Raw genomic sequence first — 23,031 nt, 5'->3', positions numbered from 1 at the left:
CCAGGTGCGTGATAGGATAGGGCTCCCCAACTGTCCAGTAAAAACCCATTTCGATTCTGAGCAGCCGGGATAGCCTGCGACTAACCTGCAGTAGTGACAGTGGTGGAACTGGTCTCCCCAGTTCAAGGAGCCGTGATCAACATGTGCTTGAACATTGAGTCCATGAAAGCTGTAAAGGCACCTGTTTGTCGATGGGACCAAAGTGACACGGCTACAGATTCTCCCTTTAGGACATACTTGCTGTGCCCTCCCCTTCTTTAGCTTAATGCTGGACCAATAGAAAGTGGCAGGAGAGACGTTTTAAGACCAGGGCATGGGTCTGCAGGTTGCAGTGGAATCCCTCGGAACACTGGCTCACGATTCTGAGAACATCCTGCTGGAGAGGCCACAGAGACACTGACAATTCCAGACGTCCCGCCGCGGCCCCAGACACACGGTGGGAGCTCTATGGGACCTGCCCAGCTGTCAGCTGTTGACTGGTAACCAACTGACCTCACTGCCGGCACACGATTTGCCCAGCAGAGCCCAGCTCTAATTCCTGGCCTACAGAAATTGAAGATACAACAAATGGTTGTTTTGAGGTAGTTTTTACGAAAGATCAGTTCCCTGAAGAACCCCTTCTACAGGTTACTTAGCACTGTTGTTATGATACAAGATTGCAAACAAGCAACCTGCCCCCAAAATCATTCTGGAAATATTTTTTTAATTCTTTTATTATTCTTTTTTAACAAACAGCCCCAGGGATAGGGGACCAGGGGAGGGGGAAGAGGAAGCAAGGCCCCAGCCCTACAACCCTTCCCCACCCACCCCTTTCCCCCTTATATATTTATAATCTATATACAAGCCCTGGGGAAGTGGGGACGATGAGGGGACTCCCTCAGCGGGGTGGGGGCAACCCAGGCTCCTTATCCCCTCGGGACCCAGGCTCTTCTGCCCGTCGGGAAGGTCCTTCTCGAGAAGGTGGCCCTGTCCGCTCCCAAGGCCTCGGCATCCAGCGCAGAGCATCTGGTGGGGAGGCCTGGTGGGGCAGTCACATGGGGAAGAGTAAGTCACACTGTGAGGTCAGGAATAGACAGACTTGGGTGGTGACGCCAGAATTCAGACTTGGGGACATGGGTTTCTCCTTCACCTGCTGGTAAAGGTCGATGCGCTGGGTGCGGAAGACACCGCGGTAGGTGGAGGGTGGGGCCTTGAGTCGGGAATTGAGGCCAGAGAAAGACCTAGAGAAGGAAGGGTGTCTAAAGTGAGCTGAAGACCTTCCCCCTGGTCCCCAAAGAAAGGCCTTGGAGCTGGGCAGTCTGAAGCCCCATTCCCCTCTCTTGCCTTCCAGCTGGGGGAGTTCGTGATGACCCGGGTCCCCCAAGGTTGCTGCTCAGTTTTCGATAATCCTGGAACGGCTTTAGTTCTACTGGGTGCAGCTGAAGGAAGAAACTCCATGAGCCTTCCGTCTCTGAGGCGACGCAGCCCCACCTTAGCACTCCAGTTCCTGGTCCTTACCTCTGCTCGCCCCAAGCTAGGGGGGAATGGCCTGGCAGGTGAAGGCAGCACCCGAGTAGCAGGAGCAGGGGGGGGCCGCACAGCCAGACTGGGGGGCTGCAGAGCAGGGCCCACAGGTAGCAGAGAGAGGGGGGGTGGGGCAGGCGGCGGCGCTGGCGGCAGGGAGCCCAAGTTCACCACAGGCAGTTGTGGGTCCACCATGGGCAGGAGCATCTGTAACAAGAAATGTTGAGTGTCTGCTGGGGGCAGGAAGGAATGTCCGAACATGGGCAAGAGTCAAAACAAATTTAAAAAGCCAGAGGTTGGACAGAGAGAGAGAATGATGGGAAGTGGGAAGATAAAAAGTACCTGCTGGGCAGGGGCCCCTGAGGGGAGGAAGCCACTCTGGCCACCAGGCTGCAGAGGAGAATAAAAATCTGAGGGGGATGGCAGGTCTTGGCGCACCTATTGGGGACAAATATGTCAACTCCCCCCAAAAGTGTTCTCCCCCACCCCTAGCTCCCTAAGCCCAGCACCTGCCCACCTCTTACCTGAAGCAAGGGCGGCTCGGGCAGAGGGCTGGGACAGAAGGCGGGAGAGTAGAGGAAGGAGGGTGGAGGGTAGAGAACTCCTCCGGCCGGCAACTTCCCCAGCTCTGCTGCTTGCAGTGCTGAGAAATCCAGAAACTGGCCCTTGACAGCTACCCCCGAGAGTAGTGCTGAGGGGGGTGCTGGGCCTGCGGGGAGGTACAGGGGCTGTGACCTGAAAAGAAATTGGGGCAAGAGGGAGGAGAGACGTCAGGAAGCCAGAGTCACTCACTCCTTTCGTCCGAGCAATGCCCTAAGCCCACTAGCCTCTGGTACCCTAGAAATGTCTTTCTCTTCCCATTCCCCCCAAAACGTGGCTCCATTTCCTTCTGAGATCCACAGGCTCCTAGCCTCACCTGTAAGGGTGCAGTGAGGGTGTTCCAGGGCGGAAGCCTCCATGGTTAGGATGTAACTGAGAGTCTACGGCTCCCCCTGAGACCTGCAGGACAGCAAAGCCAGAAAAGCTCCAGTTTTTCTGGTCAACGAAAGCTCACCCACCCCTCCGAATACAGTAAAAGCAAGGAGAAAAATGACATGACAGTATGTGTTAAAATGATAGCAACGGGAAGGCTTTCCTGTAAAGGCCAGCAGGCAGAACGGTGTCATGGGATAGGAAGGAGGCCCTACCTGAGAACTGGGAGGCCCGGGGCTGCCATAGAAGACCTCAGGGTACAAGCGCTGGCCGGAGGAGCTGGGCTCTGGGCCGCAGTGCCCAGGAGCCAGGTTCCGGGGCTGTGGCTGCGGCTCAGCAGAGGCAGAGGCAGCAGCGCTGGGGAGCAGCTCCCACTCTCGGGATATGGGGCTGGCCTGGGAAGGAGAGGCCCCGTGGAGACGGTATCTGTGCGCCCTGGGTGCCCAGGTCACTCAGTCATGCTTCCGGAAATCTGAGATGTGTCCACCCAACCTCACTCCCACTTACCTCAGTGACTGACGCTGTCAGCTCCTTCTCTGCTTTTAAACTGTCTCCTACTACCAGGCGCAAATCTGAGTCCTGTTATCAGGAGGGAGATTGTCCCACGATTCAGGCACGTGTCCTCCATGTCCCACCTCCAGCCCTCCCCTTCTCTCCATCCGGCCCATGCAGACCTTGTCACTGGTGCCAAACTGGACTGGGGGGCCAGCTCGATGGGATGGCCTCAGGGAGCCAGGCTCTGGGCCTCGGTCTGTACGCTGCAATCGTTCTGTGCCAATGGGACCAGGGGGCAGAGGCTGCTCCCGGGGCAGCTCCTGGGTGGGGGCACAGTACAGTGAGGTTGGGGGAAGGAAACAGAAGCCCAAATCTGGGAATCCCCAGCACACGCACAGGCAGAAGGAGAGACGACAGGAGAACTATAGTCAGACTCCCCGAAACGCTCCTCTTACCTTCCTGTCCCCATCAGGGGGGGCAAGTGGCCGTCTCCTAGGAGGTTCAGAGGGTTCAGAGCCAGGTGGACCCTCACCAGGAACAGCATTCAGGGGTGAGGGGCCTCCAGGTCGCTTGGGGGGCCCCTCTGCTGCCCCCTTGAGTCCTCCATCAGGGGAACTTCGCTGGCTGCAGGGACCTGACGACACCTGAGAATCCCCACTCAGGTCCACCCCACTGTCAGACTGACTCATCTGAGAGGAGTGGAGAAGGAGTTAGTTAAATAGGGTAGAAGCACCCCAATGACCTGACTGATGTACACAGACAGACAAACGGAAGAAAGGAGACAACTATGTCAGGGCACAGCCCCAGACCCAACCCAGAACAGGTGAAGTATGGCCAGGGCTCAGTAACATCCAAGCTCAGACACTCCCTTCCTCGCTCACCTCTGTGCCAGCCACGTCCTCAAAAGGACTCAGGGGTTCCATCCAGGGCTCCACGGGGCCAGGCGGGTAAGTCTTTCGGCTAGTGGCTGGAAGCGGAGCGACAGAACAGAGGGTGTGAGGACAGCTGTGGGGCCTGCCCAGCTCTAACAGTCCCCTTCTGTTCAGCTCACCAGTATGTAAACGATTCCAGATGTGAGGGGACAGGGCCTCGGCCCCTGCATCTCTGGACTCTCCCTGAGGGCCTGGGCCCTCGGGCTTGGGGCCCAAGAATCCAGAGCTATGAGAAGGTGGCACAGATTCCTAAAAATGAGAAAGGCGCAAAGGCAGAAGCTTAATGAGCTAGAAGTGGGGAATGAGACTGGGACAGTGAAGTGTGGGGTGTGGGGCAACGAGACATACACACATGCAGTGACTAACCCAGAATGTGGGGTCACAATGTGGTAACATGAACAGGAAAGAGTGGAGAAAACATGAAAGGACCCTCAGAACTGAGCGGTGAAGCACAACCTCAAGGGCCTCTCACCTCTGGCAGCAGCTCCGGTTTTCTGGGAGGCCGCTCCCGCCGTTTTTGGGGGAAGGGATTAACCCCGGCAGAATCCCGGGGAGTCCTGCCCACCCCCCTCACCATCGGCCCTGGCTCCTCGAAGTGGAGGTCTGGGGAAGAGGGGAAATCCGTCACCATCAGCCTCGCTGCGTTGCTGCCCCTAGCTCCTTCTTGCCTCACCTCCCAATCCTTCCACCCCCTCAGGGCAGACACCCAGCACCGGGGCCCCCAGGCCACGCTTTCCCCTCGAGCACCTGACCTCTGGGGACGTATGATCCCACCCTTAGCTCCTTACCTGAATTGACGCCAATGCTGCTGGAGCTGGCCCTCTGAGGGTCGTAGCGGGTTGGGGGCCGAGGAGAGGGGCCTCGAGGGGTTTGGGCAGGCCCCGGCTTGGGCCTTGGGTGCCCCCCTGGCGCAGCTGTACTCCCTTGGCGGCTGCTGAGCTGGGCCAGAGCCTGTTGGATGCCAGCAGGGTTGCTGTGGATCACTTGGTCCAGGCGGAAGACAGCAGAACTACTGGGGGGCGGGGGAGGCAGAGGGAGGCCCGGGGGGCGCTCCTCCGGAAGGCGGCTGCGGGGAACAGAGCGGCAGCTCCAGTACTCCTGAAGCTCACTCCTTCCCTGCAAGCTGCAGCACGACCCCTCCTGGTCCTGTGCAAACCAACCCAGGTGTGGCCGAGCATTGCTAAGGGACTGTGTACAGGACCAGAGGGCAGGTGGGTGTTTATGTCCATCAGCAGCATCCCAGCCCTTTACCTCGGTGTAGAGATGCCAGCGCCCGCAGGGTCGCCAATTCACAGCACCCACCCCCGCCTCTCCCTCAGGTTTTCCCCCTACCTCCGGTTCTTGGGAGAGGGCCAGCTCCTCTTGTCCCCTCGGCCGGGGCCGCTCCGCCCTCCAGGACCGCCACCACCTCCTCCACTGCTGCCAGCTTTGCTGCCTGGGCCAGGGCGCCGGTTCTGCCGTTCCATGCCTGGCCGCTGACTCGAGAAGCTCCGCTTGCTCCAATCCTTGGCTCTCTGGCTCAGATCTCCACGGGACATGGTTGCAATGTTTGGTCCGCCACCGCCCCCAGGAGTTCCCACCACTTTGGGGGTCAGCAGAGCTGGTGGGGGAGCCTCCTTGTCTCCCCGGCGCTCACTGGCAAAGTCGCTGCTCTCTGACGCAGTCTCCCATTCCTCATTGGCTTGGTCTGAATTCTGGTTCGACAGATCAGGGGACTTGGCAGCTGCCCGGCGAGGTGGCAGGGGCACTGCCACTGCTGAGAGGGCCTCCTCGGGCCCAGGGGTGGAGGCCGGAAGGGCCACGGCAGAGAGCTTGCCCTCAGCCCCTCTGGCAGCGTTCTCCCGCTCCTGTTTCAGCCTCCGAAACCGGGGCGGTTTGTCCTGCTGCTGCGCCCTTCCGTGTCGCCTCCTGCGCGGCCGCTCACCGTCTTCCACTCCCATGCCGAGGTGGCTGCCTGCGCCGCCGCCTCCTGGGGCCATGGGGGACAGAGGCCCTGGGAGCAGCTTCTCTTTCAAAGGCTCCTTACTGGGCAAAGGGCCTGCTGGAGGTTTCTTGGGAGCCAGAGACTTGGCTGGAGGGTTCCAGCCTGGGCACATGGGTGGGGGGGGCCGCCCTCCCCCTCGGCCCCTGCGTGAAGGCACCCCCCTAGGAGTAAAGACCCGCCCACCTCGGGCAGTGGAAAATCGGGCTGGGGCTGGTGAAGGAGGGACTCCTGATGGTGGGGGAGCAAGAGGGACCTGGGGGAGCACTCCTTCCTTGGGTGGGGGTGCCTCTTTGTCTGAGGGGGCCAGGTCACTCTCATGGGTCTCACTGCCTGTTTCTGAGCCCCGCTGCCGGCGCCGCTTGGGGATTTCTTCGTACTCAGAACCCTCACTTCGTGTCTCACTGGCAGTGCGCCCTCGAGAAGCAGGGGGATGGTTTGGACCCCCGGTCCCACCTCCACGCCCATCATCTCCACGAAATTCTCGGTAACTGCGGAACTCTCGGCTTCGGGCTCCCCGTCCCCGTCCCCCATAGGTCCCCCGAAAACCTCTCCCTCTGGCAAAATACTCGCCCCGGCCCCGACCCCGGCAAGAGGTAGGACCCACTCTTTCATAGGAATAGTCCCTCCGAAGCCTTGGGGCAGGAGAAAGATTCCCACTGGGTGGCGTCTCCTTGGGGCCCCCTAACTTCCCCTTTGCTGTCTTGAGTGGGTCTGGCTTTGGGACCTTAGGGGTTTCATCCCCCTGTTCCAGGGGCTTGGCAGGCAGCTCTTCGACTTTTGTAGGTGGTGGGGGTTTCTTTATAGGCCCAGCTCGACGAGGAGGGGCCCCCGGCTCCTCTGGAGGGATTCCACGACGACTGCTGCCTGGGCGAGGGCCCCAGCGGGTCTCGGTGCGGCTCTCTCTGCGAGGCGGTGGGGGGCCTTGGCCTCCAACTCCGCGGGCAGGCTTCCGGCCAGTTTCTGGCCCTGTTATCTGTGGAGTCTCCTCCTTGGGGGTCTCCTTCTTGAGCGGTGGAGCTTGCATCTTGGCTGCCTCCTCATTGCCTGGGGGCCAGGGGAGTTGACGGGACCCTGGGGGAGCTGGCTCCTCCAAAGGGAAGCGAGAGATTGGGGGCCCAGGGGCTCCATTCTCAGGAAAGCTGGGATAACTGGCCAGATAGGGTGGTGGGGGAGGTACTGGAGGGGTCTCGCTCCTGAAGACGGAGACAGAAAAGAATGGAAATGAGCATCTCAAGAGAAAAACTGGAACTAGGCGGGGAAAGAGAACACTTTATTATGACCTAGACACTCCTTTCATGTTTATCCCCATCCCCTCACCAATAACCCATAGTACCTTCTCTCCTAGCCTAGACCCTTTCATGAGGAATTCAGCATTTCTCTACGCACTTACCTCATCCCCTTGTCATCTTCATCAGCAGCCTGGCGCAGGGGTGAGGTAAGTGGGCGGGGGTCGGCGGATGTGCTGGTGAAGACATCTCCTACCCAGGCCAACTTTGGATCCACTGGTGGGGTGCCCCGATCCCGTAGGAGTGGGGGTGCATGGCGCTCGAACGGCTCTGAACTTGAGCCCCCACTGTCTGAGCGCTCCCGGGGAACTAGGCCTCCAGGAAACAAAGGACATGAGAAAGGTAACCCTTTTTCATGTGCCAGGCTTTCCAGTCCAGAGCATCTCCCCAGTCTAACTCTGTCAGTCAACACCAGCTCCTCCCATCTCTCATTCCCAGGGAGTTTGGGCCTGGCCTGCTCTCCACTCAGCTTCCCTATAACTGAATCAATCCAAGTAAATCCTGGCCAATGAAGGACCACTGTTTATTTCTTCCCTAAGTCCTTGCAACAAAGAGCCATCTTAGCAGTGCTAAGAACCCCCCCCCCCAATGGTGGCCCCTTGTCCCACAGCAAGATGTTGAGTGACAACCACTCCCCAGGACTGAGAGGCTCCCCACCCCTTTTGAATCCTTACCAGAAGGATGCACACCAGGAGGGTAGAAGTCCAGAGGGGGCCGGCCTTGGAGGAGCCGGGGGTCTACATAAGGAGGAATCATCATCCAGCGGGGATCAAAGTTCATTGGGGGCATGGGTGGGGGCCGGCCCAGAGCACCTGGGTATAGGGCCTTAGGGGGCGGAGCCTGTGGAGCTGGCACAGCCCCCATGGTCACAGGCTGTGGCGGTGATGGGGGCACTGGGGCAGGGGGGGTGGAGCCCTGTTGATGTTGCTGCCACTGCTGTTGCTGCTGCTTCAAGAGCTGCTCCTGGGGAAGCACAAGAGAAGTATCAAAGCTCCCCACCCTCAGACAAAAAAAGGAACTGGCAAAAAAAAGTTAACACACAAATGTAACATACAACCAGACAAGACGGAGACGTGACTGGTAGAGAGACCCAGAAGAGACTACAGACAGGGTGAACGTTGGAGCCAGGGAGAGAAGCGGGCCTTAAGAGAGCAAGTAACTCAATCTTACCTGCTGCTGCCGCTGGAAACGAGGTGGCAATGACTTCTGGTATTTGGGGTAGCCCAAGCTCTGGGTGGGGGGCTGCCGGGTGGGACCAACTCCATCACCCTTGGATTCCACCTTTGGAGCCGGGGGTGTGGCAGAAGGAACCTCTTCTGGTGGTTCAGGACCGTCTTTTGAGGGCGGCTGCGGTTCCACTGCATGGATGAAAAGACAACAGTCAGAGTGGATTAGCCCACCACAGATACTCCAATGAATACCCCAGTAATTCAGCTCTCACCTCTAGCTCCTCCCTAAAGATAAATCCCTCCCACTTAAAACACATGAAGCCAATGATGGTGGCATTAACATCCCATGAAACCATCAAAATTGGATACTTTTTTTAGTCTCGCTCTACACAAAGCTACAGAAAAGTAGTTTTAGGTCACGACTCATTAAGGAACTCGGGTAATAAAACTCCTCCTCATACTGATATCGCGTTTTCCCGAAAATAAGACCTAGCCAGACCATCAACTCTAATGCACCTTTTGGAGCAAAAATTAACATAAGACCTGGTTTTATTTTACTATAAGACTGAGTATAATATAACATATAAATGCTGGGTCTTACGTTAACTTTCGCTCCAAAAGACCCATTAGAGCTGATGGTCCAGCTATGTCTTATTTTCAGGGAAACACGATAGTCCGATAAACCAAAACAACTGCCGTCTACTGCATTTCCTCCCATCCTTCCCACCTACCCGACCCAAGGAGAAAAGAGACGTGACAGCTGGTAGTACCTCTCCCCACCTCCATACCTGGGCTGGCTTCAAAGCTGCCACTGCTGGTGCTACTGGTGCTGCCACCACCACTCACTAGGGCGGGAGATGGAGCCACACCTGGGTTGGGGGTGGACTGGGCAGAAGGAGCCTGTGCTGGCTCTTCCGGTTCTTTTTCTGGTGTTGGGGCTGGTGCTGGTGAAGCAGCTGGAGGTGCGGGGAGTTCTTTGGGGACTGCGGGCGGTGGAGCTGGGGCGGGAGGGGCAGCAGGCACGGCAGCAGGCTCTGCTTTGAGCCGCTTGTCAGGTGCCCCAAACTTCTCATCAAGTCGCTTAAGCTTCTCGGCACAGGCTGCCCGGCGCTCCTCCTGCATGCGGCGCTCCTCCTCCTCTCGCCTTCGCCGGGCCCTCTCCACGGCCAGGGAGATCTCAGATGAAGACTGCTTTCGCCGCTGCCGCCATGCCTCATCCTCATCTTCGGGTGCTGGGGGCTTACAGGGCGGGCCCCCACGATCCTATCAATGGGCAGACCCAGCAGGGCCAGAGGTGTCAGTCATTACGTTTCTTGCGATCTCTTTCAGACTGATCAACTGTCTCTAGCTACTGCTGCAAGGACGAGCGGGGGGCCTTGGGTTGATGGTCCCTCTGGGTAGGGACAAACTCATCATTCTCGTCTGCTTCCTCTCTCCTTTCAGAGACCCAAACACCCAGGCCTCCTTGTTCTTCCTTGCTAGCATCCCAATTTCTCTCTTCACCTGAACTCCCCTAACACCAAGGATCTTCCAAACCTTGTCAGAGACGCTCCAAAGCTCTCCACATCCCACAGCCCATTTTCAGCCCTCTCTCCCGCTCCCTCTATTACTGCTCCTTCAACTACTCAGCTGGCACTACCACCCACAACGGGCCCCCTCAAACCCTCATTGTAGACACTCACTGGGTAGTCCCCAGGTGGGCCCCAGTTCCCGGAGGGGCCCCGGTGAGGTGGGGGTGGGGGCGGCTTTGGGGCAGGAGGCCCCATCTCTGTCTCTGGAGGCCGTGAGGTCTCTGCCCAGGCCGTCTTGGGTGGAGGCGGTTCGCTGCCAGTGGAGTTGCCCTTTTTGCCATCTGTTTCAGGGGACCGTTCCTCACCAGCAGCTGATTGGGACTCCTTGCTGTGAGCAGACCAACAATGGAATGAAAAATCAGCTGCAACCCAGCTCCTTTAAAAGCATAAAAGTGCACCACCACAAGGCTGAGCCCCCGCCCCCCAGAGCCCTCACTCACTGGGCCTCTGCCCCCTCCTCATCTGAGTCGCGTGCATCTTCCTCGTCGCTGAACTTGAGCTTCTCAGTATAGTCCACCTCCTCATGGGCCCCTGAGGGGAAACGTGAAGAGCAAATAATCCAATCATTCTGCTTTCCAGTCTCCCGTTATCTTCTGGGACACAGGAAGTGGTCAGGAGCTATGTGACGAAATGCACTACCAATGCCACCCCTCCCTCTGAAGTCTGATCCACTGGAGTCTTGTCACTCTCACGCCTGTCAGTTCGTTACCAGCACTTGGATTTCCTCCATGTATCTCCCCTACCCTTCAATGTCTGTTTTTCTCTCACACCCATTTTTTCCTCATCAGATTTTGCCTTTAAGATTAAAATGCCTCATCCTAAATAACCACTTACCTGCCCAACCATCATCATTCTCCTGGTCCAACTGGTCAAACTCTTTGAGATTATCCTCTTTAAGAATGGAAGGCCGACCCACAGGTTCTACAAGGCGCATTGGCGGCCCAGAGCCCCGGGGGCCTACCACACGGGGAAAACGGCTGTGTGTGAAGAAGCAAATGGAAGAGGGGGTAAAAGATGGCATGGCGTACAACCACATACAAGACTGAGCCTCCTGGCTGGAAAACCCTTCCTTCTCCAGTAGGCTTCCCCCATCCACAACCACAAACCCAGACCTGGGATCACTTACCTGGGCCCATCAGGAGTGGGGTATCGGTAAGGCCCCTGGGGTCCATAGGGCGGAGGGAACGGGAGATATGGGGGATACATCTGCAAAAGGGCCCAATAGTAGCTGCTCAGAGGCACAGTCAAATAGCCTGCCAGCTCCCTAAATCTATCATTCTCCCCACCTTCACTCTATGTCAAAGGCCTCTGCTTTCCAGCTGTCCCCTCCAAGACTAAGTCCTAATTCCTAACTCTCCAGCTTCCAGTGCAACCACTCCAAAATAAGACATCCAAACTCACGAAGGGCGGCATCATTCCTCGGTAGGGAGGGAACTGGGGTGGGCCCGAAGGCTGCAGTCCCCCCCGGGGGTCATGGCCATGATGAAGTTTGGAGTCTGGGCCCTCCAGCTCATCAGGGCCACGCCCACCTCCGTCCCTCCAAGTTGTAGAATCTGTATTTTGGAAAAGGCAGAGTGTGAACGTAGCTGAAAACGATGGGGAGGAAGGTGAAAAAGCCAGCACTTAGCTCTGAGATGGAGTAAGGTAACGTCCTGGTCAAAAGGTAACTACTCACCCACCCACCCACCCACTCCCAAACGGTGGCCACTCACTTTGGGGGCGGAGGCTTGGTCCGGGCCCAGACGACTGTTCGGCAGACTCCCTTTCCTTGGCAGCTTTGTCCTGGTCGCCAGCCGCCTGCAGGGTCGGAAATTCCTCTCGAGAGAATCGTGACAGTAGGCTTGATGCCCTTCCACCTGTTGGGGTTGCGGAGCAGAGCAGGAGATAGAAGTATGTTTGTTTAGGATGCACCATGAAAGAGCCAGGTTCTGTTAGTACCCGATCACCAGGTTCCTGCCTTCAAACTCACCCCTATGCGTCAGGTGCCCATTCCCCAAGGAACAAGCTCAGTTCTGGGACACCCTCCTCACTCTCACATAAAGGCTGAGACAAACCTGCTGTGCCCCAAGAAACTGAATATGGGCCCCCCAAATTTAGCCAAAAGGACAGAGAACACTTCGGAGAAGGCATAGTGCGGCTCCAGTCTACCACCGTGCCCAGAGGCCTGTACTCACCATCTCCATGTGCTCCATGGGTGACGCTGGCCTGTGCCCAGGACTTTACCCCGCTTGGAACCGAAGGAGTGTTCTACGGAAGCAGAGGTAACAAATGGTGACGTAGGTGGGGAGCTACAAGCCATTCTTGCTCCCATCCCTTCAATAACAACGAGTTCTGCAGCTACCTCGGGGGCTGTTGGGGGTCGTTTCGGCTGGTTCGAGGCAGGCGTCTGTGAAGCCGGCAGTGGCTGCGATTCCGGCGGCTGAGCGGTTGAGGCATCGGAACTGAGGGGATGGAAGGGCAGGAAGGTTATCCAGAGCCTGAGATGCCTCCCCTACGTCTACAACTGGAGAATAGGAACAGCACCCAAGCCTATTTACTACTGGTTACAAACATTAGTACAAACTACTACAACCGCGTCACCCTGCATAGGCTGTCATCTGTTTCTTTATGCTTTCTTCCCATCTGACAGAAAGCGAAAGGTACCATTTCTTAGCCATCTAACAGGAATCCTGGAATAGGAAGGAGAGGAGCTTCTCTCTGGCTCTGTGGCTGGGCTAGACCATCCCAATTCATCCTGAAGTTCACAGTTAAAATACTCATCACTCTAAGTACCCCAAGCCTCTCCCTACCTCTTGGGGTCGGACTGCTCCTGTTTGCTTGCCCATCCTGTTCCGTCTTTCGGCACTAGTGAGACGTTGGGGTCATTGCCTTTGTTCTCGGCTTTCAGGCTTGGAAGGTTGGCTGGGGGTGGCATACGCCGGGCAATGGCAACTTTCCCAAGACTCTGCAGGCCATGGCGAGGGGCAACTGGAAAAAGGTGGAGAGGGTGAAAAACGCCTCACATGGGAGATCTGACAGCATCCTGTCGTAGGCCCCATTTAGACATCCTCAGTGTCTTACTACCCAACTTCTCTTAGAACCATCCCTTCCTTTGCCCTCAGCAATCCTGGAATTCCTATCAGGAAGGCTGAGCGGCATTACATCCAATGCTTCTGTGTGGGACGGTTGGTCTGGAGCCTGCAGGGAGCAAGCTGGCTCCAGACTTCTCCAAGTCCACATTTCTGTGCCTCCAATTCTTACGTGTCCAAAGTCAGGGCACTACAGACACGCCTTTGTAGGAGGGTAACCCAAAGCTCCATGCCCCCTACGGGACCCAGGATAAAGTTGGGGAGTCTCTAGTGTTCCTCTACATTTTTGATAATCTGTATTGTTGCCATTTCCCTTCAAAGACCTCTAAAACACATGCCCCATTCATGCCCGGCCTCCATTAATAAGGAGCATCTTTGCAGGACCCTCACCGGCGGGTTTCTGGATCTCTAAGGACTTGCCCTTATACGTATCAAACAGGTTGAGCGAGGAATACTTCTTTCCATCCTTCCCCTTGGCAGTCGGCCCCGAGCGATCGGACATTGCGCTGGAAGCTCATTGAGTACGTTGGGTCCTACAGGCACCTCCCCCAAAACGTGCCGGAGCCTGTGGGCCAAACACCAAGTGTATCAGTTTCTGCTCTCTTTACAGACTCCCAACAGAAGCTCAGACACCCCCTTTCATTCTCATTAGGGGCCCAGATATGCGGCCTTCTGGTGTCTTTTCCTCTAGCCTCTTCAAACTCCCCACAGTCCCTGTAAGCAGCCACGATCTACTCAGCTCCCACAGAGCCCCAATACCATGTCCCCTTTTTCACCCAGACACCAAATAAAAAATCTAGTATCCTTCTAGCATAAATACTCTCCCCTTTGGGCCAGCCTGTAAAGGAGAGCAGCCTCTTCCGTTATCCCCACGAGCAACCATCTCTTCCAACAAAATCATTTCAGAGACCCACAATAAAACAGGGCAAGTCCAGGCCCCAGAGAAAACCAGAAAGAGGTATACAGCTCCATCGTGCACGGAACAGAGCTTTAGATGCCTGACTTATTAGACACAGCTCCCTAACTGTGCCCCAGGTTCCATTCCCAGCAGCCTCACTCCCATCTGGGGGAGGTTTCAGGAAGGTATGCTGGGAGTTTAAGGATTTTATGAGCTTGCTCAGCCAGACTGGGGACTGGTGTCAGAGAATATCTCATGGAACTGGGGTGCTACCCACTCCCAACTATAGAACCCCAAGAATTTAGAATACCCCATCATTTCCTACATGGCCCCATCCCAGTTCTTGGGGGAAAAAATCTTGTCTCCAAAGGCAATGCTGGTGGATTCATCCTATGGAGCTAACGCAGGAGCACCCTGTAAGCACGGGGCCAAGGCCAAAACCAACTTCATTTTCTTACCCTCACTAAGAAAGTCCACCAGCAGTCACTTCTTTCCCTAATACCCCTTGCTCCCCAAGCAGGCCAAACTCCACAGTCAGTCACTGTGGAAGTGACCAGGCATTCATTTATAAGTGGGAATGGTGTAAAAGGAGATGGAAGTGGTAGGAAATCCAGACAGGGTCAGGATGAAAAGTAAAATCGAGAAGAACTTTAAGACAGGGCAGATGAGAGGATGGGGGCTGCTTTGCCGACGTTTAAGGTAACTAATTTTTGAAAATAAATATAAGAAGGAAAAGGGTACCGAAAAGTCGTGAAGAGAATAAGACTAATAAAAGAATTAAAAGGAAAGCAAGTGGGAAATACTACACGTAAGCAGAAATGGTAGAAAAAGGATGCAAAGTTAAGGTGGTAATGTCAAGAAACCCAGGAAGAAAAGGGAGCTTGGAGTAGGAAAAAGGGGATGAAGAATAGGAAAAATGAAAAAGGAGAGGGGAGACTGAGGAACACAGAAAGCAAATATGCGGGATAAAAGCTGGGTCCCAGAGTGGGAGTGACTCGACGCAAAAGGGGCGTTAAGAGGGGGGTACCCTAGCGCTAGATGATGGGAGGGAGTCCAATATGGAGGAAAGGAGACTCTACGAGAGGACCGTCGGGCGCGGCCCACCCAGAGCGGCGGCGGCGAAGGGGGCCCACAGATTGAGGGGAGATGCCAGGAGCGCCGCGGAAGGAGGGGAGTTACGGGCCCAGGAGAGGGGGTCGCCGCATGAAGCCATGAAGGTAGGTGGGAAGGAGCAGGCTATATAGACTTAGAGAGGGGCTGGAGGTGCGGGTCCCAAGAAGGTGGTATCGGAGGGGGAGGGGCAGGGCAGGCCCCGGCTGTAGGAGGACAAAATGGCGGCGGCTAATGGCAGCTTCTCCTCCCCCCGGCCCGCCACCGCCGCCGCTGCCACCGCCACCACTGCTCCCGTGCTGGAAAAGGGCGTGAGCACTCGTCTCGCCCAGACTCACCTGGCCGGGTGCGCGGGGGTCCGGGGCCGGGGCCCAGGGCCTCCCCGGGTGGGATGGCGGTGGGGCGGGGGCGGATGGCGGCGGATGGCGCCGGGTTCGGCTCTTCCCGTCTCCCTCGCTCACTCCGCGGCTGGGCTCCGACTAACGGCCCATCCGGGCAACCGCCGCCCCCGGGAGTGCCCCCCACCTCCCGCCTCCCTCCGCGCCTAGACACGCCCCTTAATTTGCATAAAGGGCGGGGCACTTTCTACTCTATCCCCCTTTACTTCCAGGGCTGTAGTTATTTTAAAAAAAAAGCAGGGCGTGAGGAGCTGGCATAGGTTATTTGCATAAAGAGCAGGGATTTACAGGCGCGCTAGGACGCCGATTGGCTGAAGAGGCGGGAACCCGGCGTTGGCCGTTGGGACGTATAGAGGGGGCGGGAATATGGCGCTAGTCGGCCCGGCGGTTGGGGCGTAGAATTTGTGCTGGGGTGGAGAAAGAGGTGGAGCGTACGTCGTGCGTTCGTGGAAAGATGGGAGCGGAGAGACGTAGAGACGCCGAAAGTGGAAGGAAACGATGCAGGCCCCGCAGTGCTTTAGCCGAGGAGACAGTGAGGGGACCGGGCGGAAGGGATTAGCTGCCGGAAGGCGGAGCTTACGTAACCTGGGAAGAGCCCCAACTCACGCGTCCTTTCGCGAGAAGTGAAAGCACCAGAGGGGCGGGACCTTTAATTTATTAAATCCCGTCATGCAAATGAGGTGACTAGACAGGCCAATCGAAGGGTCCAAGGAAGTGTATCATCGATATCACGCAGCATGGGCATTCTTCAGGCAGTTCTATTTATTTGCATAATATATGCAAATCATTTGAACAAAGATAGGCTAGGAATGACCTATTCATCAAAATATTGGCAACCAATGACAAGACAGACATTTAATTTTATAACCTGTATATCTTATATTGGCAATTTGTATTCTCTTCACAATGGGTTTCACTCTATGAAATGCAGCACTTTCCCGTCCTTTGTTCCTCTATTACTCTCCTATTTATTACTCTGCTCCAGTCAGACCTACTACCCTTTCAGCAAATCATTCAACAATTATGTTTTTTTGTTAGTCTCAGGTGTACAAAACAATGTATTAGACATTTACTCAACAGTTATGTTTTGAAGGTACCGGAGATAGGCACAGAATATTGTAGAAGTAGGGGGATAAAATCAGACCGCGCCTGGGCAGGTTCAGAAATGTGTCTAGAAAAACATAACTCTTAGTGGGAGATATGAAGAACTAGTTAGAATTTAGCTAGGTTTGAGGAGAAGGTGCATAGCTCTGGTTCAGTGAACTGATGAGTGGAGGCATGGGTTTGGAGAGCTGGGCCTAGGCTGGTGTGGCTGAATTAAGGGACTGCCTATCTGTTATGGAAATAAGAGAGCAGAAAAAGTAGCAAGAATCAGATAAAAATACTACCCTGAGGCTCATTAAGATAGTTGAGATGACTTCAGTTCTCAAACTTTCAAAATGATTCTCTTGTCCCCTCTTCCTGGACAGCTACCACAGCAAAATTTCTTGGAACAGCTATTCATACTCACTGTCTCCAGTTTATTATCTCCTCTCATTCTTTCTTAAACCCACTCCAGTCAAGCCTTCACCCCTACCCTTTACCTAAACTGGGTGTGTCAAACACATCAGTCTCATGGTTTGAAATAGCATTTATGTGCTGATGACTCCCAAATGCATATCTTCAGCAAAGAACGCTCAGACTCCAGATTTGTATACACATTTATGTACTTGACATCTCCTCTTGGGCGTCTAATAGATCATTCCAAATTCAGTATGTCCGAAACCGAACAGTTGATCCTCAGCTCCTCAAAACCAGTTCTACTCACAGCCGGTGTTCACCTTCTCGGCTGATGGCAATTTAAAAATTCCAGTAAAGTAAAACACTATGGAATCCTCATCAGCTCCTTTTATCTCACTCCCCACTTTCAGATAGGCACTATCTTGAGAAAATATCTAGAATCAAACCTCTTCACTTCCACTGCTTGATCCATCCATCCACCTTGATCTGAACCATCCTCATCTCTCATCTGGGTTACCGCAACAGTCTCCTAACTGGTCTTCCTGAGTCTACGCCTGCTCCTACACTCTATTATATTCTCTACAATGCAGCCAGAGTGGGCGTTTTTTTCAAAGTAGGCCTCAAAGGAATCCTTTACTCACAACCCTGCAATACCTCTCCATTTCTCTCAGAATAAAGGCCAAAGTTTTTATAGTGACCTATGAGATCCTAGATGAGTTGACACCCTTTTATGTCTCTGATTTCATTACCCTCTCTACCTACCTCAGGCATGTCTCACCTCAGGGCCTTTCTGTTCCCTTTTTCCTCTGCTCAGTTGGCCTCTTCTGAGCCTTCCCCAAGGCTAATTACTATCCTAATGTCTAACAACATATATTAATTTTACCAGTTTTTGAACTTTATGCAAATGGAATTGTACAGTAAGGGCTCTTTTTGTCTGTCTTCTTCTGCTCAACATTATATTAATGAATTTCATCCACATTGTTGTATGTGGTTATAGTTTGTTCATTCTCATTGCTGTATTATAATAATAGCCTACTGTGTGAATATAACCCAATTTATTTATTCTGAATGAACAAATTATTTAAGATCCCCAGATCCTTTCTTTCTCTCTCTTTTTTTTTTTTTTTAAGATTTTATTGGGGAAGGGGGACAGGACTTTATTGGAGAACAGTGGGTACTTCCAGGACTTTTTCCAAGTTAAGTTGTTGTCCTTTCAATCTTAGTTGTGGAGGGCGCAGCTCAGCTCCAGGTCCAGTTGCTGTTGTTATTTGCAGGGGGCGGAGCCCACCATCCCATGCAGGAGTTGAGGAATCCAACTGGCAACCTTGTGGTTGAGAGCCCACTGGCCCATGTGGGAAACCGGCAGCCTTCGGTGTTAGAAGCACGGAACTCCAGCCGCCTGCCCCACCAGGCCAGCCCCTAAGATCCCCAGATCCTTTCTTCCCTTCTGGTGTCACCAGGGTTGTTGTGAAGATTAAATGAATTAATTAATACAAGTAAAGCATTTAGAATGGTGTCCAGTATACAGTAGGTGCTCAATAGAGGTTAAGTATTAATTTTGTTATATTCAGATATTTTATTCAACTCAATGATCTCGTCCTCATCTGAGGTTCTGTACAGTCACTGTAGCACTCTTTAGGATACCAGCCTGGCTTCACCATTGGGCAGGCCCAACATGAGTGGCCTCAGTGACCTGGTCTGTTCTCAGTACATGAAACAAGCTGGGCCAATTGGATTCTCTCTCTTTCCAGGAAGTCAGGAAATCTGAAATAGTGGCCAGTGACTGGGGGTTGCTAGTTAATGCATCTGGACTCCTTGGAGCAGAGGTCCAGGAATAGTCTCTCACTGAAGGCCTGGGAGCTCTTAGGTTCCTGCCTTCCCCCAGGTTGGCTATTTAAACCCTTTCTGCCATCCAGAGATCCTGTATCCCCAGCATCTGCCCTCAGTATCCTCTTAATCTAAGCCCCTTTTCCCTTCATTAGATAGACTCAGTTTTTGTAGCTTGTCTCCAAAAGGACCTCAGTGACTCATTTAACACTTAAATTATCAGGCTTTATAGTGTTGTGAATCCTTTACTCCATCCAATAACACCAATTCTTTCATCCATCCATCCATTCAAATTTTAAACATTATTGAGGGCTTATGCAGTCAGGCACTGCAGAGTGGATCATATTATCTTCATTTTCAGATGAAAAACTCAGAGAGACTGAGTGATTTGCTAAGATCACAAAGCTTATGATGGGGACCGGCCCCGGCCCAGTGGCTCAGGCGGTTGGAGCTCCGTGCTCCTAACTCCAAAGGCTGCTGGTTCGATTCCCACATGGGCCAGTGGGCTCTCAACCACAAGGTTGCCGGTTTGACTCCTTGACTCCCACAAGGGATGGTGGGCTCTGCCCCCTGCAACTAAGATTGAACACGGTACCTTGAGCTGAGCTGCCACTGAGCTCCCGGATGGCTCAGTTGGTTGGAATGTATCCTCTCAACCACAAGGTTGCCGGTTCGACTCCTGCAAGGGTGGGCTGCGCCCCCTGCAACTAGCAATGGCAACTGGACCTGGAGCTGAGCTGCGCCCTCCACAACTAAGACTGAAAGGACAACAACTTGACTTGGAAAAAAAATCCTGGAAGTACACTGTTCCCCAATAAAAGTCCTGTTCCCCTTCCCCTACTTCCCCCCAAAAATCCCACAAAGCTTATGATGATGGAGAATGTTGGTTCTCTTCACTGTGGGCCTGGGTGATTTTTTTTTTTTTTTTTTTTTTTTGTCTGTACATGTCTTTTCGTTCCACCTAACTTCCTTGAGGCCAAGACTATCTTATACATCTGGAATCCCCCTTGGTGTACAAACCCATCTGCTGTAGTAGACACACTACACATTGGTGATGGATTGCTCATCTGGGCAAATCCTTGCTACCCTTCCCTCAAAGATTCTTTAAAAAAAAACACCATAATAATAATTCAAACCCAGGGAAAAATTTTCCCCAAACAGAGAGCAAACTGACTTCATCTGGAGGAGGAGGATAATTTATTTTAGTTTGATTCTGGCTCACAATTTTGTCTTCTTTTTTCGTGTTGGGACCATTAGAAGCCCCTTCAATCCCACCACGTTTCCCCCACCACAGATCAGGGCAACTCAGAAATAGCTTTCTTGGCTGGAGGACCTGTTGGCTTCTCCTGCTCCCTCGCTTTCTCCTCGTACATCAGGATCCTGGTTGAGATGGGAAGAGACACAGGAATCAGGGAACAGTCCTTTCAAGAGAATAAACTTTAGGCTGCTATGAAAGTCTGGAACAGAACGGAGATTGCAAAGGTGGGAGGAGGAGGAGGAAGGGCAGGGGTGGGAGAGCTGGGGGCTGTGGGGACCAGAACCATGGATGGGGATAGAAACTTGGAAGGGCCTCTCAAAGGATGGAAGAAATGGATGCTGAGTAATGTGTAGAAGGTGAGCCCGGGGACGGGGGGTGGAAGTGGGGAGAAAACAGGTAAGTATAGGGGAGGTTGGAAGTGGACCTCACATTTTTAGAATAGCAGATCTCTTGCCCAACATCATCCTGAGAAAGTCAGAGTAGCTGAAAGTCTCCCCAGAGCCACTGGAAACTTCTCTGATTAATTTCTTTAGCTCCAGGTGGGTTTTGGGGACCCCAAGTTTCTCCAGCATTCGCTTCAGGGACATAATGTCTGGAAGTAGAGGGTGGGATGAGAACAGGGGAGCCTCTCCCTCTCCCTCTCTTTCTCTGCCCCCTCCACTTCCCCATTCCCACTCCCTTCCTCCTACACTGGGAGCTGGGCCCTTTCCCAAAGCATCATGATGGAGCAGTGTAGGAGAGACCTCCCCCTTTCTAGGTCTGCACACTCCCCCAGGTCACCTTTCTCACCAATATCTCCATCTCCATTCAGGTCAAACTCCATGTATTTCTCTGGGGGAGGAGAGAAAGCAGGCCGGGTAAGCTCTGGCTAGAGGGGCAAGGCGGGGCACTGAGAGAGGGGTTGCTACTGAATGCTAGGTTTGGGGGAGAAGGTGTGGAAGGAGGAGGTGGGACAGGCAGAGGAAGTGGGGGTTGGGCAGTTGTGGGGTTCTGTTAAGGGGTCCTGAACTAGAGGGGGTGCTGAAAGGGGCTGGCCAGGGAAAGGGACTACAACCAGAGGGGCAACAGAGACAGCCTTCCTTCTTCCCATCACAGAAGTAGACTTTGTGTCTCTGCGGCCCCCTGTCTGTTCTTGGGGAAACCCTCCTCATCACCTCCCATCCACCCCTACAGTTTTCCCCTCACTCTTGAAGGCATCCAGTTTGGAGGGCAGGTCCTCATCACTGCTGTATTTGGGATCTTCCAGGAATTGCTGTGGGGGGAAAGCCAGAACCCGGGTAGGTCCTCCAGGGCCAGGGCCCGTCCCCCCTGTCCTGCCCCCTTACTTTTTCCTTTTACCTTGTTCGTTTCATCTAGTCTCTCTTCCTGCTGGGCCTTCAGCAGCCCAAAGGCTTTTCCTCCTGCGGGGGCACAAAGGTAGTGTGTCCTCACACCCCTTCCTCTCCTCACCCCCACACCAGCCCAGGGCCGTCACAGTTCTGCCCTCCTAGCCCCTGGCTCAGGTCTGTCTCTTCTTGTCCCCCTTCCAGGCCTCTGCCTACCCCACCTTCCCTACCCTGTAAATCCCGGGTTTGGCTCATGGCTCAGCAGGTGCTGGTGGAGGTGCAGGTGGAGAGGGCCAAGCTGGCTGTGTCTCTGTCTGCTGCTCTCCTCTCCCACAGCCTCCCAGGACGCCTCCCTCCCAAACTTCCCCTTTACCCTCATTACCTCCTCCTCTACTCCCAGGCCTCACTTCCCCATCAGCTTCTGCTGACACTGGCACCCCAGGAGGAAGGGGGAGCTGAGTGTAGAATGGAAATAAGAAAAATGACGTGCTCCCCAATTCCTCTCATGGAGAGCCCTGTGTATGCATGAAAGAAATATTTTGATAAGCCACTGGAGGTGTAGGGGAAGGGCAGGAAGACCCCAGGGGCCTTTATTCTCAGGAACAAATGATCTTTGAACAGGTCCAGAGGTTCAGGTAACTCTAAGGCCTTGCATTCTGTCAGGTTTCATGAATTGGGGCATGCAGGTTGGGCTAGGGAGCCGAGGAAGGGCTGGCTGGATTTTTCTGTGCTGTGGATGGGAAAAGAATGTGAAGTCCAGGAGGGTAGCAAGATGGGTGCAGGGCTGGAAAGGGAGAGAAACTTCATTCCCAGCTCGGCAGCCCCAGAGAGGCACTTGGAAACATGGAAACGTCTATTGAAAGCATTTTAGTTTGTTTGCTTTAGGATGTGCAATGTAACCCCCTCATCTTATCCCCTTTGAAACCTTTAGTAAAATCTGGAGAGCTCAGGAACTCGAGAATTTAAATAGATTCTTTGGAGGAACTGAAAGCGATGCTGAGAGAGAGCATTTATGGACACAGAGCCGGGGTGAGGCCAACATTGGACGTGTGCTCACGTGCACGTGCATGGCTGCTGGTCACTGTGGGCTCAACAGCACAGGTGAGTAGCCCTGATAAATGCCCTCCCTAGGCAAACATTTCATCCTTTTTGCTATCTAGTCACTCCTGGGGGAGGGGAGGGTAGTGCATCCCCCTCACTGAGACCCTTTTGTCCAAACTCCCTGCCCAGAGCTCCACCCATTCTGCTCCAGAATTGATGGAGACACCTTTTCTTCTCCTCTCTCCTCAGCCTGTTTCCCCTTCTGCAGCTGTAAGTTTTCACTTCTCACTGCCCTCTCCCTGACCCATGCAGGGGGGGACGATGCTGGAGGGGACTTTGACTTCTTGACTTCCCTTTATTGCAGCTGCCTCTTCCCTTGCAGAAAAAGCTGCAAGCCTGCATTCCCGATGGTCTCAGTGCCTGGTGGGGAGAATTCATTTTTTTATTTATTTTATTTTATTAGTTTCGGGTGTATAAAACAATATAATAGTTATACATTTACACCCCTCACATAGTGATAACCCCGGAGTCTACCCCCCTCCCTGTGATGTCACATGTATCTGCTACACTTCCATTGACTATCTATTTCCCTATGCTGTACTCCACATCCCGTAATTTTATATATATATGAATTCATTTCTTTATTCATTAATTCAACAACTATTTCCTGAATACTTACTATATGCCAGGTGTT

The 23,031-nt window shown here is 53.8% G+C and overlaps 2 protein-coding genes and 1 non-coding gene across 6 annotated transcripts; all 3 read right to left on the bottom strand.

The window, feature by feature from the left end:
- Positions 1–695: 695 nt before the first annotated feature.
- On the bottom strand, positions 696–15,495 carry PRRC2A (proline rich coiled-coil 2A). 3 transcript variants are annotated; one of them, XM_019715533.2, is made up of 31 exons: positions 15,327–15,495; positions 13,371–13,545; positions 12,702–12,879; positions 12,254–12,353; positions 12,087–12,159; positions 11,625–11,768; positions 11,314–11,465; positions 11,039–11,118; positions 10,747–10,889; positions 10,353–10,443; positions 10,024–10,240; positions 9,130–9,604; positions 8,343–8,530; positions 7,847–8,135; positions 7,277–7,487; positions 5,235–7,079; positions 4,691–4,968; positions 4,375–4,505; positions 4,022–4,151; positions 3,852–3,937; positions 3,426–3,659; positions 3,150–3,290; positions 2,983–3,054; positions 2,691–2,870; positions 2,420–2,502; positions 2,028–2,238; positions 1,846–1,941; positions 1,498–1,710; positions 1,324–1,418; positions 1,130–1,220; positions 696–1,018 (listed from the first exon to the last, which is right to left on the bottom strand). In XM_019715533.2, exons 2-31 carry the CDS (start codon positions 13,480–13,482, stop codon positions 878–880), a joined length of 6,480 nt encoding a protein of 2,159 aa, XP_019571092.2. In that variant the 5' UTR covers positions 13,483–13,545; positions 15,327–15,495; the 3' UTR covers positions 696–877. The 3 variants fall into 3 exon arrangements, 2 of the variants coding, with proteins under 2 accessions (XP_019571092.2, XP_019571093.2); XM_019715534.2 differs by having other exon boundaries at positions 1,846–1,893; XR_012496512.1 differs by lacking the exons at positions 696–1,018; positions 1,130–1,220; positions 1,324–1,418; positions 1,498–1,710; positions 1,846–1,941 and having other exon boundaries at positions 2,101–2,238; positions 2,691–2,747; positions 2,984–3,054.
- Positions 13,065–13,195, bottom strand: LOC141571980 (small nucleolar RNA SNORA38). Its single transcript, XR_012497014.1, has one exon. It is a non-coding gene; the product is annotated as a small nucleolar RNA SNORA38 (small nucleolar RNA).
- A 4,398-nt stretch (positions 15,496–19,893) lies between the features above and the next one.
- AIF1 (allograft inflammatory factor 1) lies at positions 19,894–21,664 on the bottom strand. Of its 2 annotated transcripts, none has more exons than XM_019715516.2 (6): positions 21,527–21,664; positions 21,310–21,371; positions 21,157–21,223; positions 20,752–20,802; positions 20,401–20,563; positions 19,894–20,093 (listed from the first exon to the last, which is right to left on the bottom strand). In XM_019715516.2, exons 1-6 carry the CDS (start codon positions 21,549–21,551, stop codon positions 20,009–20,011), a joined length of 453 nt encoding a protein of 150 aa, XP_019571075.1. In that variant the 5' UTR covers positions 21,552–21,664; the 3' UTR covers positions 19,894–20,008. The 2 variants fall into 2 exon arrangements, with proteins under 2 accessions (XP_019571075.1, XP_019571076.1); XM_019715517.2 differs by having other exon boundaries at positions 20,761–20,802.
- Positions 21,665–23,031: the final 1,367 nt, after the last annotated feature.

Source organism: Rhinolophus sinicus, linkage group LG05 (genome assembly GCF_036562045.2).
Source record: "Rhinolophus sinicus isolate RSC01 linkage group LG05, ASM3656204v1, whole genome shotgun sequence".
In the NCBI taxonomy this organism is placed as follows: Eukaryota; Metazoa; Chordata; class Mammalia; order Chiroptera; family Rhinolophidae; genus Rhinolophus; species Rhinolophus sinicus.
The sequence above is the reverse complement of the archived record's forward strand: the minus strand, read 5'-3'. Positions and strand labels throughout refer to the sequence as shown.